General features: G+C 46.5%; 1 protein-coding gene across 2 annotated transcripts in view; it reads right to left on the minus strand.

The window, feature by feature from the left end:
• Window positions 1-11,553, minus strand: part of Lonrf1 (LON peptidase N-terminal domain and ring finger 1) — a 32,531-nt gene extending 20,978 nt beyond the window's left edge. For both annotated transcript variants that reach the window (XM_052162415.1, XM_052162414.1), the window contains exon 1: window positions 10,761-11,553. In XM_052162415.1, coding sequence (XP_052018375.1) covers window positions 10,761-11,445 — 685 coding nt within the window. In that variant the 5' untranslated portion in view covers window positions 11,446-11,553. The remainder of the gene's footprint in view (window positions 1-10,760) is intronic.
• Between the last annotated feature and the right edge of the window lie 7,922 nt (window positions 11,554-19,475).

Here is a 19,475-nt window from a genome sequence, read left to right on the forward strand (position 1 = left end):
AAAATTGGGGGGCAGGGGTGGATCTGATGGGGAATCTAGAGAAAGGATAACTTGTTGTATGAAATTCTCAAAGACCTGATAAAAAGGATTTTTTTTTAAAGGTATGACAAAATTCCATGTTCTTAAAGCAATAACATTTATTAAAAACATTTATTTCTCTGAACCAAACTGTACAGAAATTTAAAAGCCTGGTGATAAACGAACCATGAAATTTTTCTGTTTGTTTTTGAGACCACACATCAGATGGTTGTGAGCCACCATGTGGTCGCTGGGAACTGAACTCAGGACCTTTGGAAGAGCAGTCGGTTTTCTTAACCGCTGAGCCATCTCTCCAGCACCAACCAACCATGAGCCAACCATGAACCAACCATGAACCAACCATGAACCAACCATGAACCAACCATGAATTTGAGAGTTCCTTGAACACAGTCTGAGCCTGTGTGCTCCAGCTCCCTTACTGTGACCTGCCCTTGAGCACCTTACAATCTAACCTGACTTTCCATGAGTGTGAAGCCACCTCAGTAGCGCTGATGGGGAACTGAACGTGCACGCCCACACAGCCCAAAAGCGAGCAGTGAAGGCTCCGCTATGGAAGAACCTGGCCCGGGAAGTACTATTCCGCGTCACAGCTTAGGGGCTTCCAGGTGCCTTGTCGAGGCAGAGGCAGGGACCTATCTTGGCAAAAGCTCAGCCCACTCTGTTCTCCGACCCCTTAGCAGGCTTCTCATTTCAGGTGTTTAGAGCATGTTCTCGCCATGCTTGGTACGTGACACACACTCACATCTGCCTCTCTACCTGCTAACATTGGATCGTGGAAGGGCTCCCTCCTGCCCCTGTCAACACTTGGGCTCCAGCTGCTGGCACCGTTTGGGGGTTGGGAGCTGGGGAAAGTTTTACACATGGGGTCCAGATGGTGGATACTGCTGAATCGCCAGGGCGTGGCTAGAGGCTTAGAGCCCAACCTGTGTCCTGACAGATGTGCTTCCTGATTGGTGTCGCGCATAGAACAGTTGGCTCTAGTTGGCCACCACCATGGAGCCACCAATGCCATTCTTTCCTGGTCACAATGCATAAATACACCCCATTATAAAGCAAGAAGAAACTTTCCTCACTCCAACACAGGTGGAAGGGGGGCCATATCTTCTCTACAAACACTCAGCTACTTATCCCTATAGCAAGCTCTAAAACGTAGGTAAAAACGTAGGTACACTTGGGATAAGAGACCAGGTGTACACTACGAAGAGAGGACATCAGAGCTAGTTTTAAAACTCCTGCCCAGCTCCTCGAGGGTCAAATGGTAATGGGATAATTCTTCTGACTGACTCTGTTGGAAAAACAGCGATATCACCAGTGGGTTCACACTTCTATCACTTCTGAAGAGATCCAGTTCACCCCCTCACTCCCCATTCTTTGTCACACAAAGGAGCCAAGCACACAACCTCAGGTCTTTTTGAATAACCAAAAAGGTTATTTACTCTCCACATGAACTTTCAAGAAAGCTGACTGAGAACAGCCACCTGTCCCGGCTGTGTTGTCATCCCAAAGTCTACAATGATGAGCCACCTGTACCTCACCTGACTTAAAGACCCGAGTAAGCTAAGGGTCTGATGCCCTGTGTCATGGTGGGGAGGTCTCAGTCCACGACACCCAGAAGACCATGCACTTAGTTGAGAAGCGAGACGCTGAGATGGCATGCTTTGGGCTAACCACACAGAGCAGCTGTGGTCCTTCCAGGCTGTCACAGGGCGCACACCTGTCACCCCAACATTCAGGAGTCTGGAAGATCCTGAATTAGAGGCCAGTCAGGTCTGCCTGGGAAATTCTAGGACTACATGGTGGGACCTGACCCACCCACCGCAGCTTCCAATTAAAAAGGTACAGAGGACCTTAACTCGGTGATCTAATCCAGCTGTTTCCTGCCACGGGGACCATGCACAGACCTAATTCTCTGCCATTATTTACCTCTAGGGTCTGTACCGTCTGTTTTGAATTTTCACCCTAACTTCACAGCCACATTTCTAGCAGCCTGCTAAGTCAGTTTGTTCTCCATCGTGACGTCCTTTCACGTTCTGTATTGGTGACACCGCTGATGTCCCTATCAATTCTCTTCTCTTTTCCAACTCTCCAGCCAGTGGCCCTAAGTTCGGCTTCCAGACTCTCCAGTCCTATTCCGGAGGCTGGCTCTCTCCTGCCGCTGGCCTGTCTTCACCATCTACAGGACAGAGATGATACTGCCAGCCCTGCCTCAGGCAGCCTACTTCTTATCAGTGCCTGCTCTGTAGATGCTGTTGGGTGCTGTGACTCCTCCCTCTGCCCCGCCTGCCCGCCCTCCTTCTTGTTCTAGCCCTTCAGGCCCTTCAGGCCTCTATCTGCCATTATTTACCTCTAGGGTCTGTACCGTCTGTTTTGAATTTTCACCCTAACTTCACAGCCACATTTCTAGCAGCCTGCTAAGTCAGTCAGTTTATTTCTCCAGCCTACATGACTCATTCCACCGTCCTCCCTTTAGGATGCTTTTCATCAGAGTCTGCCTTGATCCAGGACGCCATTAGCATCACGACTGTGCGCGTGAAGCCAGACTCATGTCACCTGGGGCAGATGACAAATATCCTTCACCTAACTATGACTAAAGACTCATTAAAACCTTGAAAAAAGAAGAATCCTATGCATTAGTAGAGGTGTGTACATGCCGCAGCACCCACGTGGGGGTCAGAGGGTAACCTTGGCCATCAAGTCCCCAGGCTCTGCCTGAGGACAGGGTCTCCCTCACTGTCTGTTGCATATGCCAGGCTGGTTGGTCACTCATCTTTTTTACGATTCTCATTTCCCCTGCTCATCTCACTATAGAGATGCTGTGAACCAGACACATGCCACTCCACCCAACTTTGAGTGTTCTACTCAGGTCCTCGGCTTGCACTTTACCTGCCAAGGCACCGCCCCACCCCTAAAATGTATTTTTATAATACTGGGACTGGTGGCTCAGGTCTGTAACCTCGGCTACAAGGGGGTGGGGGGGAAGCAGGAAGGTCTCAGGTTCAAGGCCTGCCTGGGAAACTTAGTGAGATTCCTGTCAAAACAAAAAAGGTGAAAAAAAGGTTCAGGATAAGGTTGCCCCTTGCCCAGCACTCATGCCACCCTACGTCAGCAGTTCTCAAGCATTGGGTCATGACCCCCACAAAGGTCACCTACCAGACAGTTACACTATGATTCATAACAGTAGCAAAATTACAGTCATGAAGTAGCAATGAAATAACTTTATAATGGGGGGGGGAATCACTACAACAACGTGACAAACTGTATTAAAGGCTCCAAGCACTAGGGGGGTTGAACACCCTTGATCTCAGTGCAATACATGTAGCTTTCCCGGGCTGGTAAAGACAGATGCAAGATTCTGAACCCAGAACCCTTGCTCTTTCCACGCAGACAGTGTGTTGAGCTGTGCTGACTGTGTCCTTCACTACACACACAGCATCTGAGTGCAGTTTCCATCACTTTCTGTGAGTCCCTGGATTCGACTCTGACAGTGTTTTGTGATCTTAGGGACACACCAACACCTGAGCCATCTGAACTCCTCGGTCTAGCTCTCATTTGCTCTTGCACTGGGTTCTGCTGTCCTCAGACAGCCGAACCGCTGTACTGATCAAGAATCTAGGCGAGCTACCTGTGCGTGCCGTGGGCTGGAGGCTGTCTCCAGCCACGGCCCCCCATCACTGGGCCAATCTGCAGTGATCCGCAGGATAAGCGGGACTCTTATGGCTCCTTCTTTAACCCATCTTAAAGATGTTTTTCTACCACACTGCAAAAGTTATAAGATGCATGCTGAGAAATTTAAAAAAAAAATAAAGAAAACTGGGAATTAAGTTGGATATAACAGTGCGGTCTGTGACTTTAACATGTGGGTGGGTTGAGGGAGGATGGGGAACTTGAGGCCAGTCTGCACCAAATGAGTTCAAGGTTAGCCTGCATGATATAGCGGGAACCTCCCTTCCTATCACCTCTAAATGAGCATCTGTACCATCATAAAGCAAAATCGACATACTGTCTGCAAGCTTCATCATGGGGGGAGGAGGGGAAGGCTGGGGCAGAGGCGGCGGTGGAGGTGAGTGGCACTCTTTGGGCAACCAGGAGCTAGTGACAGATGATCACAGGTAGTAAAGATGAAAGGCACCTGTTGTCTCCATGACAGCATTAAAATGACAGTTTAAATGTTCACTTCAGACCCGGTCACTAAAATGGTCTGCAGTCGTTTTGAAAATCTGTAAAGAACAGCTCTACAAGTTGCCACGCCTCTTTAAACAAATTTTAAAATCCAGCATCTACAGTTTCATGCTGAAGTGAGGATTGCGGTTACAGTTTAATTACACTAATGTCTTCTCGATGCTGGGCTCCACCTATCTGTCTATCCATCCGTCTGTCCATCCAACCATCCATCCATGTATGTGCTTTAAACATGTCTGCCTATCTAAGTATGTGTGTTATGAACGCTCTCCTAGTGGACCTAAAGATCTCCAATTCAGCCTGACTAGTCAGCAAGTGGCAAGGAGTCTTCTTTTCCTCCCGGCCTTGGGATTACAGGTATAAACGAACACGCTCAGCTTTCTCCATGGGTGCTGGGATTGAACTCAGGTCGCCATGCTTCTGCAGCAAACGCTTCACATACCGAGTGTTTCCCTACCCCCACCCGTGCGTTTTATAAAGCGGAAAAGGTTTATGTAAGAGAAAGTGCGCAATTTTTAACAATTTCACATAGATTGGAATGGGTGAATTGTATAGATTAGCCGTACTATGGGGTAATTATTTAAATTATATTATCCACTGTACTGAATGAAATCTTTTGCCAGTGTATCATTTTGGAGAGTTTGGGAGAAAACAATTCAACTTGATAGTTTGAAATGGTGGTGTGTGTTCTGGCAATCAGAAAATATTCAGTGGTTCAATTTATTAGTATTTTGGGAAAACATATTTGTTGCATTTATGGATAAATTACATAAAAGCCTTCTATAAAAGGCTTTAACAATTTTTAAGCTTTAATTGAACACACAGGTCTAAATCTACACATGCTACTTTGTTCTAAAATTTCAGAAGTTTTTTCATTAAATCACGTTTGATGTATAACTGGTCCCATCGGATGCTACCTGTTCACTTATGCATTAAAACTCCTGTTGAAGAAATTATTTTTTCCAAGGAGAACAAAATGTCAATGCACAGTCAGATAAAACTCTGAATATTTTACCAAAAGTAAAAGCATCATAAAGCCGAATCATGAGGAGAGAGAGCACTCCTTAGACATCTTATACCACATTAGGTTTGACATTTTGGTCAGAAGAGAGCTGTGTGTCTGATGGTGATCGTGTATGATTCAAATATCACCTAGCTCTGCAGGCTATTCCACTTAGGCATGTGTATAACATACAAAGAAGCAGGCTAAAGACATACCTTTGAGCAATGCGAGACTCTCCCCTTTAAGTTTCTACACTGTGTGCATGCACAAAAGGCCCGTGTTAATGGCCTCATTATTCTTTCTTATTTATATATTAAACTATCAAAGTAGCAATGATTAACAAAAAGTAAACTTTACTATTACTTATTGAGTAACCACAGATAAGAAGAAAGATGCCAACTGATTTACGGGTGATATCCAAGGACACGTTAAGATCATAAACGATGTATTCCCAAGATAAGGGATCAGATTCTCTTTGGGCAGTTTTACCTCTTTGACTTTCAGTTTCCCCACCTGGAAAATGTTTTCCTATAAAATACTCTTAAAAACCTCTTGCAAGAACTGAATAATATAACACACGGAGGGGGGGCGGGTAATGTGGGAGACCAATGGCACAAAAGTATTGTAGTAGTAATGACATTGTTGATAACGCTGCAACACTCTCAGAATGTAATACAAGCAGCAGATGGACTCTTGGTACACGGTTTAGAAAAGGCTGCTCCACCTTGTCATTCTCCCCACATGAATCTTAGACCTGGTGAGACAGGTCTTTAGGGATCAGTCATGAAGACTGGACACTCCAGCTGTCAGATAGGAGCCAGAGAATGGAAAAGTTGAAGAGAAGCCCCTCTACCTGAAAACCAGTTCGCAGTAAAAGGAATGGAAACGATACAATGTTATGTAAAATGGACTTGAGCAGGCTGCAGAAATGGCTTGCCGGTTCAGACACTGACTGCTCTGGCAAAGGACCTGTGTTCCATTCCTAGCTTTCACACTGGGCAACCCACAATTGCCTGAAACTCCAGTTCCAGGGTATCTGATACTCTCTTTCTGGCCTCTGCAGACACGGGTATGCAGGGTACGTGTCACATATATATACATACTATGTGTTTATACTCACATGCATGTATACATATGTGCTTGCACACACACAAAGCTAAAATGTAACAACAAATCTTTTAAAAAGTTACTATACAAATAACTGTAAATCTAAGGTGACAAGATTTTGGTATACTTTGCATTATTTGATGAATAAAAAAACAGGTAAAACTTGGAAAGTACTTTTTTAAAGGACCCTTTGAAGGCATTTATAGAACCATGGTTTTCCATCTTCTACAACAAATCCTTGCTATTTTAGTTAGGTTTTAGTTATATGGCATTGTAAAGACCTTTCAAGCTCCTCATTAACTAAATGACTACTCGAGCATCATTTCATTAGAAGTCAATAATTAACAAATTTCACCTTAAAATATTTTGAACGAATATTATTTTGCTATAGTTAAAGAAAACAGTAATACAAACTATGTAATTACAGGGACTTTATTTTGTTCTTTATTGCATTTCCAGAACCTAAAACATACAGCCTATGTTCCTGACATATCAAAGGTACTCAGTAAATATTTGTTGAATAATAAGAAGAGTTAAGACTCCTTAAATGCCAATGCTTTCATCTACTCTATTTTCAGAGACAAGTCACCTGTTTTCTGCTTAGGTCTAACTTGACTGTGTCTTAAAAGTCATCGGAAACTCTTGGACTTTTTCCCTCTGTCCATGGACTAGAAAAACTGATGCTTGCCTTTTGACTCAAGGGTTTTGTGTGGCTCGGTGAAGATGATTGAAATGAAAATAGTCTGTGAACTCTAAGAAGCACATTAAGTGTCAGTACTAAGTCCTTTGGGCAGTAAGGTATAAATATATTAAATACCGAAGGGTATATAAACACGTTAAAATGCAATCATTTTAAACCGGTTAAATTGCAGTAGCTTTCAAAACTCTTTCCATTCTCTTTAAACATATTTAGAATGTATCTGATTTGACCCATCTTTTTATATCTAAAACATCACTGTACTATCCCCCCCACACACACACACCACCACCACCCTACACAGAAACTGATACAGTAGGGTGCTACTGACATGTGTAAACTCTAGTCAGGGTTTAACCTCTATTTGGTAAAATTGTATATAGAAAATGGAACTGAACTTAAAACCACAAGGCTTAGATTTCAGTTTCAGCTAATTCGCCTGACCATCGCAAAGCTTTTATGTTGCGAACCTCTCTACGGTTTTCGGGGAATTTACGGTGTGAGGCCTTCTTCTGAAGCAGTTCACTTGTTTTCGCCCAATCATTTCTCACAGCAGCGCTCTAAGGGGGAGGCCACACTCATGGTTTAGACAAGAACAGCAGAGCACAGAGAGGTCAGGCCACAATACCCGGGTCACACAATAGGTGGAGGTTGTGCTGGGACTCTGGTAGGTAGCCGGCTTCCAGTGTGCAGAGCTTTGTCACTAGCTAGAAGACATCTCTTGCTTTAGAGGCCTCAACGTCCTTCCAAAGGTCCTCAGTAGGACCCATTTATACGTGCAAAGCTAATAATATAAAGACAGTCTGTGCTAGTGAGATGGGCAGAGGCATTTGCTACCTAGCTATTCTTCCCAGGTGTGACATGGAAAGTTCTCACTCCCAGTGTCCTCTGCACTTCCTCTGACTTCCACATGCACACCACGGCATGGATGTATACATGAGCAAGAAGGTAAATAAATGAAAAACACAAAAAACTAAAAAAAAGTACCTTCCTCAAACAATTTAAATAAAAGTGTAAAAGGACGTGTGTGTGTGTGTGTGTGTGTGTGCGTGCGCATAAGCATGCACGCGCACGCTCAGACACACACACACACATACACGCGAGTGCATACAAACACACACCTTGGCTTTTTTTTTTTTAAAGCCAGTTTGAATTGTCAACCACACTGTTCTGCTGACGTCATTCAGAGAGTGGGGAACACAGGAGACAGGAGGTCAGTGTAAAACTCCAGAATAGAAAGACTCCCCTCCATAGTGGGATCAGTTCAAAAGGCTCCAGTATAAAGACTCAATGCAGAAAAGACTTTTACATAAGCTCCTTGAATACTAAGAAGAAAGTTATGAAACATCTGAGAGTTAATACCAAAAGATCAATGGATTAAATGTTATCTAAATATATTTCAATGCAACAGAACCTTATGTAATCTCAATGGGAATTCTGCTGTTGGCAAGGGTTCCCAGGCTTTCTTTTTCTGTCGACGAGGATAAGTTTGGTTGTGTGTGGGCCAACTGCAGACTAGATTATTTTTTTCCCCTAATAATATTTGTTTCATTCTAAGAAACATGAAAAATTACAAGCAAGGGTTTTTTTTTTCCATTATCAACAAGGACAATACCATTAATAACTATAGTTGAGCAATGAAACAAATGCCTTCCAAATGCTTCCCTAGCTAATAACTCACCAACCCCCAAACAAACAAACAAACAAACAAAAAACCTTAACCCTAACAACCGGACAAACAAACAAAAAACCTTAACCCTAACAACCGGACAAACAGATTTAGCAGGTCACAAACCAAAGTGGGTTGTTCATTTGGAAAGATTAGGAATGCAAAATGGAACACAGCACACGTGCCAGGCAAGCAAACTGCCCGAGCTACCCTCCTGCTCTTACTAATGTCCATAAATTATGAAACACATACAACTATGTTTGACTCTATAATTGTTCTCCTTTTATCTCACACAAAGGATTCGAGAGAGGAAAAAAAATATATCACTGAGATACATATTCAGGTACAGAATTACTGATTTTTGACAAGTCTACAAATGAGAAACTAAAAACACCCCCCAATAACACAATAAAAGTGAAAGGCAAGAGACTTGCATTCGAGCCCTGAGAAATGTGTGCTTACATAGCTTGTAGGCAAATCTCACACACATGGTCTATGAAGCTTGGCAACAAAAGAATCCATCATTCCCAGTGTTTTCTGTTCAAGACGATATCCAGGGAGACACGAGAATCTCAATACTGGGCACAGAATGTTGGAAAGTGGAGGGTCTAAGCTGTCCATACAAGCCACCACTCAAGGGACTGTTGGTGAGTCACCCATCCTGTCTCTGCTTCCTCACTGAAGTGTGACCGCAGCCTGATACTGGATGACCGGGTCAGTCGGGTCCGGCTTCCCCCACTCAACTCTATTCACCCTTTTATTCATCCCCAGCAGATCTGTGGATTCCAAAGTGTTCTATTGCTCTGGGTTTGTCATCTTAGTTTATTAGTGCCTGCTCATGAAGCTTCTGGAAGAAAAGGAACACGGGACAGAAGGGTATGCCTGAAGCTGCTGTCACTTGCTCAGTATGACTAAAAGAGTCAAGATAATAATTTCAGGTACAACTTTATAACTTACTTAATACCTAAAATCAGCTCAAATTCCCAACGTCAATGATTTCCTGGGGGTTAATACTGTAAGTTCTCATGGCAGGCCACAGATACAAAGCATCCCCAACACCAGGTGATCAACTATGATACAGTTGACATTTGGGCCTGCTCAGTCTTCCACGTAGGCGGCTGTGAGCTTGGGAAATGTTTAGCAACATCCTTGGACGGGCCACTAGATGTCCCAGGACTCCTACAAGAGGTGGCCATTCAAAGATGTCTCTAGATGCTTTTCTAGATAAGGTCCCCTCCCTAGTAGAGCAATCACGTTCCAGGATCTAAAAAGGAACTCTTGGTTTTACTAAGTTTCCATGACCCCTTTTCGCAGCTTAAAAGCCATGTTAAGCTCTAACCAGGAGACAGGACAAAGCGGCTGCTTCTTGGATACGAAAATATAAACAAAAGCCCTACAAAGCTTCCCCTCAAAGCTCTACTGTGAGTAGGGCAAACTCCTCGCAGGAGGCTACTTCTCTACCAACACCAGGGGTACGTGGGAGCAAGCACAGAGGTCTAAGGAAGCAGGATGTGTGATAGGCAGGAGGCGGAGGTTCCAGGAGCAAGCTATCCTGCAGGTAAGAAGAGGTGACCACCTCGGGGGCAGCCGGCCACCAACTCCTCGGAGCTGGGCCGCCGCTGGGCCTCTGGGTGCCGGTGCCCGCGCCGGGCTCCCGCCACGCCCACCGAACGTCACCCGTTACACAACGCCCCCCCACCCAGCTTATGCAATTCTGCCCTCCCGCGGCTTCTAATTGCCCCGGTGACTTTAGTGCACGACCAAGGTAGACACCGTACCCCTGAGCCCCGCCAAGCCCGGGGATGCTCGCCCCACCCCGGCGGGGGTTCCCAGCCAGCGCACCGAGGGAAGCCTGCGGCCCCCACCCACCTCGCGCCCAAGCTCCGCGGCCCCAGGTCCCCGCTCGGCGCGCGCACGAGGGAACCTCGCATCCGCGCCCCTCCCCGCGCCGCGTCACTTGCGGCTCCCAGGCGATCCCCACCGTGACCGAAGCACCCCGGGGCGCCGCCCCCTCCCACACTCGCGATCCCCGCTCGCCCGGCCCGCACCGCAGCGCCCCGCATCACCTGCTCGCAGGGCGTCGCAGGCGGCTGCCAGGGCCTCCCGGTAGCGTCCTTCGTGTAGCAGCTCCCCGAGGCGGCCGGCCGCCCGCGCGCGCTCGCGCTGGCCCGGGAACCACTTCTCCGCCAGGTGGTTGAGCACGACGCTGGTTCTGAAGTCGGCGATGGCGGCGGCCAGGGGCGGCGGCCGCGGGGTCCCCTCGGAGGCGGCGGCGGCGGGTGGCAGACGGTCCCGGCACAGGCGGCAGCGGGCGCGCAGTTCCCTCCGTAGGCAACGGCGGCAGTAGCTGTGGCCGCACGGCACGGTCACCGGCTCACTTAGGAAGCCCCGGCAGCCCAGGCAGCTGAGGAGCCCGGCCGCGCCCGCCGCGGGTGCGGCGCTCCAGCGCAGTCCGTGGCGGAGCCGGTAGCTGAACACCAGGCAGTCCACTAGCGAACCGAGGCGATCGGGCCTGGCCGGGGCCCCGCGGCGCAGCGCAGCCGCGAACGCCTCCAGCGCTCCCTTCAGGTGGCCGCCCAGTGCCAGCAGCTCGCCGCGGCGGAGCAGAAGCTCCCAGCGCCCCGGCTCTGCGCCCGCGCGCTCCAACCGCTCGCCGCCGCCCACTTCCCACGGCCCGTTCCGGCTCCGCGGTCCACCGGCCGCCTCTCGATTCCCGCCCTGGGATGCCCTCGCCACGGCCGGAGAAGACATGGCCCGCGCAGGGCTGCTGTGCCGCCGCCGCCCGCCGCCACGGTCCGGGAACCTCCGGGGCGCGCGGCTCCGCACGCGGCCGGCGAGCAGGGGGGCGTGGCGCGCGGACATGGCGGGGCGGCGCGCGCCCGGGGAGCCCCTGGGGGCGGGGCCTGCAGGGGAGGGGTGGGGCTTAGCGAGGCGGAGCGGGGCGGGCCTTGGCTTCAGCGCCGGGCCTCCCGACACGCGGCCCGCCGCCCAGTTCCCGGGAGCTGGCCGGCCGGTCCCGCCCTTTCTGAGCCCCTCCTGGAGAGGGACGCGAGATCAGATGATCCCCAGCGGGGATCTAATTGGCTTCTCTGACAAGGAGGGTTTGGCTCGTGACTCAACAAAGCCCGAAGTCTCCCGGGCGGCCTTCGAGCTGACACCTCTTGTAACCGTGGCCGGTCCCCAGGCCTATAACGTGGGCGCCATGCAGTTCGTGTGTGCACGAGCAGTGCTGTGACCCCAAACCTGAAGCACCTAAGTAGGTACTTCGACTCCTCCTGGCAGTAGAAGGAAACCTCGGGTGGGTCGGATGCCCTGGGTTATGGCTGGCCAGAACAGGCAAAGGGACTGTGAATGCACAGTGTGATCACTTTGAGACTCAAATCTGAAATCGGTCAACTTTACACACACACACACACACAGAGAGAGAGAGAGAGAGAGAGAGTCCACATCCTGAGACCACTTTCGCCCAGCACGCAAGAGTTTTGCTTGGTTAGTGCTGACTGGTGATGAAGTTTATTAAGACTACGAACGTCAGGAATGAACTGTCCAAAAGAAGCCCGATACTTTATGAGCGACCTTTAAATTTTAATTTAAAAAGTGCAACACACCAAAACCCCCATTAAACTATTAAACAAACAAACCACTCCTGCCTGCACTTAGTGAAACTCTCCAGCTTCCTCAGGTGGGTTCCACATTCTTCAGACACACGAACCCACAGTTGCTTAAGGTTTTTTAAGTGAGAAAATAGGAGAAAAACATTTTTCCCTGTGGCAGAAACCAGATCACTAGGATGCAAGCCTCCTGCAGTGAAGACACTTTGGCTCGTATGTAATGGATTACAGTTCCTTTAAATGTGACAGCATCAAGCTTAATATTCTCAATGGAAATATTTATAGATTTGATTACAGAGTACTGGGTTGATAATGTAGGAAGAGATGTAAGGCTTTTGGTTCTTTTTCAAATACTTGGTAACAGGAAAGGAAATATATTTGTCTGAAATCATACAGTCAGTATTACAAAGAGATTTAAAGATCTTCTCACGGTGATAATATCTTATATAATGTTTAATGAACACTTATCTACACATTTTTTATACAAGATCTTCAAAATAAAGCAATTGGATGGAATGCCAAAAGTCATGCTGTCTAAAATTGTCAAGCAGTAGCTCCCGCTTACACAGAACAGGTAACGAAGGTTCAAAAGTGTCTTTCTACTACACAATGAGCAAACTTCAGAAAAGAGAGGACAGGAACAAAGAGAGAGAAAGAAGAGTTGACTTAAAAACAAAAACAAAATCCCAGGCTCCTTGTTCCAGCAATAATGCGGAGACTGTCTCTGAAGCCAGCTGCAGCAGGGAAGGGAGCACCTCATCATCATCTGGGGCAGGGAGCACGGAGAATTGCTTATGAGGAGAGCCTTAGATCTAAGTTACATGGGCAATGGCAGTTACCTTGCTTGTGTAGCTTTGGAATCAAGCCTAGGACCTCCTGCCTGCTGGGCAAGCCCCCAAACATGGAACCAGAGGCAAGGCAGAACAGTGACAGTGACGTCAGTTAGATGCCTAGACACTCACAGAGACTTAAAAAAATCTAACCAGTATCGCACATTTGTGTGTGCGTGCACACACACACACACACACACACACACACACACACACTATTCGCTTGCATCACGCTTCATGCTTGCCCAGGAAGTTTCCATGCTGTACCCTAGCAAACATTTCCGAATTCACGAATAGACAAAGTACAATACACTGATAAATAAATAGGTCTTTTCAGTTACAGTTTCAAATCCGGTTTGTTCTGAGGTTTCTCTCAGAAGGAAAATGTGTGTCTGGGAAAAGGGATCACCTTGCCCTTTGCAGTCTCTTCCCCTAATGACGGTGACAAATACACCTGATCTGGCAGGGAATGAAGTGACAGGGTTATGATGTTAAGGAGGGAGGGGGTGGTAGGAGGAACTGTGTCCAGTTCTCCATGGCATTTGTGAATGGTTATAATTCATGTTTGCTGGTTTATACATTTACATAACCTGTTCTCTCTCATTTATGTAACTTATTTATGTAAGAGGCTGTACTTCCACTGTGGCCTTTGTATACAACACAACTTCCCCCGATGAATCAGGAAGTCTCGGCACAGTAATCGCTGGCATTGTAATAGGTCACTCTTCTGACTCTCTGTGCCACCAGAAAGGGTATGCCCTTTGATGCAACTGCCTCTTAAATTCAAGGGAGAGAGAAATTAGTACCTTCGTTCATTTTCTAAAACTTAGCCTTTGGTCTCTGACTCATCCAGCAGGCTGGGAGGGAAAAGAGGTCGTCCTGCAAGCCAGCCTCTGGGCAGGAGGCGTCTGACAGGCTTCACGGGCTCTCTCTTTTCTTCCTGTAAGTGTCGCTGGCTTTTTGTCATTCTTTGCTAATGAAGTAGTAAAAATCAGGAGATTTGTATTTCATTTCAGCTTTTCTTTCTTCCTTTTTTTTTTTTAGTGTTGTCTTCTAAAATAGATCAGTTATGTAAGAGAGTCAGAAGAAAAGTGTATCTGTTTCCTAATTTGGAAAATGCTTATCACCATCATTCTGTGTTTACCCCTCCTGCCCACTGCCGCACCCCGTGCCTTTTCCTGATATAGCTAGACTGTTAAGAATAACATTGACACAATGGTTTGCTTGCACACAATGCAGAAGGGCATTTGAACCTCCTGTTTGTACAGTCAGTGAACTTACCATTTATTTTCTACATTATCATTGAGAAAGAAAGACAATGGCTGTGGACAGGGGGAGTGTAACACACAGACAGAGCATATGTCTAGGTAGTCCTGTGTTCAATTGAACATACACATATACATCATACATGCATACCTCCATACATACCTCCATACATACATGCATACATACATACATACATACATACATACACAGTCCATTTCCTGGTTTGGGTTAATGACATTCCTGATGCTAGAATCTAGCTAATGCACTGAACTTTGGACCATAAAGTTTTATACAATCTGCCTGTATCTAATAGTATTTCTATAGGTGAAACACCTATAGAAAAGTGTTTCAAAATCCACCTCCTAGTACATCTCATTCATTATATATGAGAAAGCAGAGCTGAGAAACTGCTGGCTAGATAGAAGCCCTCTAAGGAAGGGAGTCCAGACACCTTAGCGCTGACTCTATTCTGTGGGTGGTGGGAAGAGGTCACCTGCTTTCCTGGCTCCCATTTGCCATCTGTACAGAGGACAAACTAGACGCTGCTCTGAGTTGCCCTTGGAGCCTAGCTGGAGAGCTTTGTATGAGCACAATGGCAGGTAGAACAGTGTTCCCCAAGCCAGGGGACACAGCAGTGTGACACCTGATGCAAACGGAACAGAAGGCAGAGGCTGCAAGGGAGGGGACCGGATCTTGAGAAATGTACTTTGTTGCTGCCCTGCTCAGAGCAGGTGGAGTGAGCTTCTGGGACATTCAGTCACTGGACAGGGATCCATTAACCCGTACATATCTGCTTACCTCTACCATAAATCTAGGAGAGGCTGGAAGAAAGCCTGGGGTGGGGGAGCCGCTTATGTAACAGGCATTTGTAAGGAAGTTTATATAAGATGCTAAAAATACAGTATATGATCGCTGCAATGGTGTTCTAAGTGAAAAGCCCTAATGGGGACAACTTGAGTAGGTTAAATAGAGGTGATCCTGAGCAGACAGAGGCGAAACCTAGTTACTTGCAAGGCAACTGTTACAGTACAGCTCACCACTCACTAAAACCACTTGCTCTCCCTGTGAGGAGCACTCAAGGGTTTTAGGAAGGGTACCTTCCCTAAGTCCTTAAAAGACTCTAGGAGTACTAAGTGTCTAATCACTATTCAATTTTATTATGTTCAAATGGCTGTGTTTCCCAAGTGTTGGGCTCTTAGGGACAAATAGGCTCCTTATATACTAGTTCCTTATATACTAGTTAAATTCTAAGAACCCATGAAGTTCTGGGTATTTCCCTGCCTCCTTAGTACCATTATCATCTGAACACACACACACACACACACACACACACACACACACACACACATACACACACATACAGACACACACACACACATATACACACATGCACGCACACACTGCCTTCTAGAGTATAAGCCCCTTGGGCTCTGGGATTTCTGTCCACATGGTTTCATTGATAAGTCCCTGGCATGAGTAGGACGCAGTAGGTAATCGCTGAAGGAACCCAGCCCCAGATCGGAGATATCACCTCATAGACATAGCTCGCTAGTCTATAGTAGTACTGACACACTAGAACACCTTTTTACTCCCCTCCCTTTCAGTTGTGGATTGAAGACATCTTAAAATTCAGGGGGTAAAGCGTGGCCTTCTGTGCAATGGAATTAGGAGTCTGGGAAGTCACCGGGAGGGTGTGATACTGGAGTCTTCCTGGGTGACAGAACTTTTCTAGGAAGTCAGAGGGCTTGCTTAGTCTCTTTCTATTGTTAATGATTGCTATTATCACAATAGCTATTGTCATTGTTCCAGGGGTACAGACAGAAGGACACCTCCATTAAACATCCTACAGGTCTTACTGACTGATTAACATTTCCATGATTATGGAGAGTTTGAAGATTGGAGATCCAGATCCAAATTATCATTGGCTGTCTCAGACTCCTAAGGAACCATTTACTGCCCACCTCTGCATGTAATGTAAAATCCTTGTAACTGTTAGGTAAGTCTTTTCAGAATGCAGACCTCTAGCTTGTATCAATATAAAAGCTGAGAATATCAAGGGACAGCATCTGAGACCTATAGCTGAGATTTCCCTGTTCCCTGTAACCTGTCTACAAAATGTTGCCAACCATATATTTGAAAGTGCCTGGACTTACGGCTCCCCTTGCTCTGTTATTCTGACAACTTCATGAGGCCCTTTACGTGCTAGAACGTGGGATTGGGGGCAACCTGAATATGTGTTCACGGATCCTGGCCACTCTTCTTTGGCAACAGAATAAGCCTCCCTATTCCCTTTGAGGCAAGAAGTGTGTTTTGCATGGACACTGTCATGTGGAGATGTTGGAAGAAACTGGCAGTCTGCAACCCAGAAGAGAGTCCCTAGCAAAACCAGAACTTGAAGACAACCCCCATACACACACCACAGACTCCCAACAGCCAGAACCATGGTTTACAAACTAGTTTGTCTCTGATACTTTTTTATTGCAACTGACTCGGACCAAAACCGTGCCTCCCTCACTCTTTCTCTCTGACTGGCTAGACTGATAACCCTTTGACTGTGCCTTTAGAATATATCCTGCATCAAGTCTTCCCATTTAACCCCACCTACAACCCCACTCCGGATCATGACCCAAGACAATAGCATCTCTTGTCTCAAAACTAAGGCAAGGAATTTTGTTATTATTTAGGTACAATACCATTTTTTCCCCAGAAGAAACAGATATAAAGAAAGTTATATTCAGAAAAAACATAAACAAGTAAATAAAGCCCTAATAATTTGGCAAAGGTTTTTCACGTGATTTAGTAGTGCCATTGTCTTGAAATACTTTCTATAGTCCTAAGAATATTAGCACAGAACTGGAAGATTTAAGATTTGCTGGGATGCCCATCGGGGTCAAAATATCTCAGGGTCATCTGAAACTCCTTTGCTTTGACTAACCGCTGGGTGGTCAGAATATCCTTTTCATTCTACCTTCAAAGCTACATACAGAACGTTATTCCTTTTCACCTGACCACCCCTCCCCCCCCATCTCTTCCTGGTCCCCAGCCATCCGCATCTCTCACTCGGACTACTCCAAAAGCCTTCAGCCCAGCCCCTCCCCCTGGCTGTCCATCCCTTCTCTACTAACAACACGACCTGAAGTAGTGTCTTAAACCAGTCTGCACAATCCTCAGAAACTGCTCCCACTCAGAAGCAACCCATGCACAGAAAGTCATCACATGACCGGCCCCGCCCCGTCGCGCCCCTGCTTCTAATGTCTCTGACCTCATCTGCTGCTGACCTCCCCATCTTTCCTTCCGGTCCTGGCCCATTCTAGAGCGTTTTCTCTGTCTCCCTTGCTTGGGATATTCTGTAGACTCCAGCAAGGTTGCTCCATTCTCTCTTTATTGGCCTTTGCACAAATGTCACCCCCTCTGGTGACTTACTTGGGCTCATTACTTTTCTTATTTTATCTTCAATGGCTCTCTCCAAGATATTGTATACCTTTATCTTACATGTTTCCCCCAAAGACTGTGCCTTCTACTTGGGATTTTATGTGCACTGCTCATGACACTATATTCAATGGAATTGGGTGTTCATAACAAATTGAATATGGTGTTATGTCTGCAGTCCAAGTGCTCAGGAGGCCAAGTCATGAGTCTGAAGCCAGCCTGGAGTACATCTCAGGAGCTGCCTAGAATTTTCTTTTTAAAGTCGAAAACTTGAGAAGGGAGCCCCAGTGCCACCTAGAGAAATGTGTTTGCTTGGATGCTCTGTTTCTTCTCATAGAAGTTGAGGACATGGCCACAAAGAGAGGAGAGTGACATTAATGGGGTCAAGGGTGTGCAGTGGAAGCTGCTCACTTGTTTCCCAAGGCCGGGACTAACAAGATATTAACTATACTCAAGAGCGATACAGAAAAATAAAAATTTCCGTATCAGCCTACTGGAAAAGAAGTCATTAATCATGGTGATAGTAAACTGATCCTTTGGAAAGTTCCTGAATGTACTGGCAGATACCCTTGTCGGTACCTTCAGCCCATGTGGCTCTGTTTCATGTGCATGTTCCCAAGATTACACAGTGTAGCTGGGCTGTCTCCTTTAGATGACAAGGCATATGGGACACTTTTACCTGGCACACTCTCAGTTCCTTTGTGATGATGCTTTTAGAACCTGACTTATTGAATAAGTCACAGTATGTTTAGGATTACAATCTATAGAACAATGAGTGCCTGTTTATATGTTTTGTCTTAAAGACTGAAGTAGGTTAACAGGCTTAGGGGTGACTTTGGTGAAAGAGAAAATAAAGCATGCAAAATATGAAGAGCCCCGTGATTTGCAGGGAACCTGCATCCCGAGATGGTCTGCAAGTTCACTGTTATAAAGGGAAACGTGCTGTCTTCACAAGATAGAGTCTGTGTGTTAGTCAGTGTTCATCCTTATAACGTTTGGAGATCCAAGCTCATGATAGGTTAGGGCCAGGGTGAGGCAGGATATGATGGTGGGGGATGGGGCCAAGCAAAATGACTCACCACAAGGCCAAGAAGCAAAGATGTATGAGGTGGGGGCAGGGACTTGGAGTTTCCTTCAGCAACACACCACCAGCAGCTCGATTCCATTAGGCCTTACCGCTCAATGTTCCTCTATCTACCACTCTGAGGAACAAGCTTTAGATGCATGGTCTTTCCAAGTACATTCAAGACTAAATTATAACAGTTAATAGCCAGGAGATGAAAATGTACAGATCAGAATCAAGATAAGGATTTATGGCTAGAACAAGCAGCAAGAACAGTAGTGGAGAAAGATAGGATAAACAAGAAGCAAGATAAGGTCTACATGTAGTAGAGGAACATACTAGATAACTTGCCTCAGTTTCTAGTGCCTGCTTTGGGCCGTGCTGTTTTGAGGCCTTGGATTAAAGAAGGGTGTGTCTCTTTTCCCATTCAGAAGTAGTTAGGTGAGAATCCGTTGAAATGTTAATGAAAGGGTTGGAGAGATGGCTCAGTGGTTAAGAGCACTGACTGCTCTTCCAAAGGTCCTGAGTTCAAGTCCCAGGCACCACATGGTGGCTCACAACCACCGGTAATGATATCTGACA

Source organism: Apodemus sylvaticus, chromosome 18, assembly GCF_947179515.1.
Source record: "Apodemus sylvaticus chromosome 18, mApoSyl1.1, whole genome shotgun sequence".
NCBI lineage: Eukaryota > Metazoa > Chordata > Mammalia > Rodentia > Muridae > Apodemus > Apodemus sylvaticus.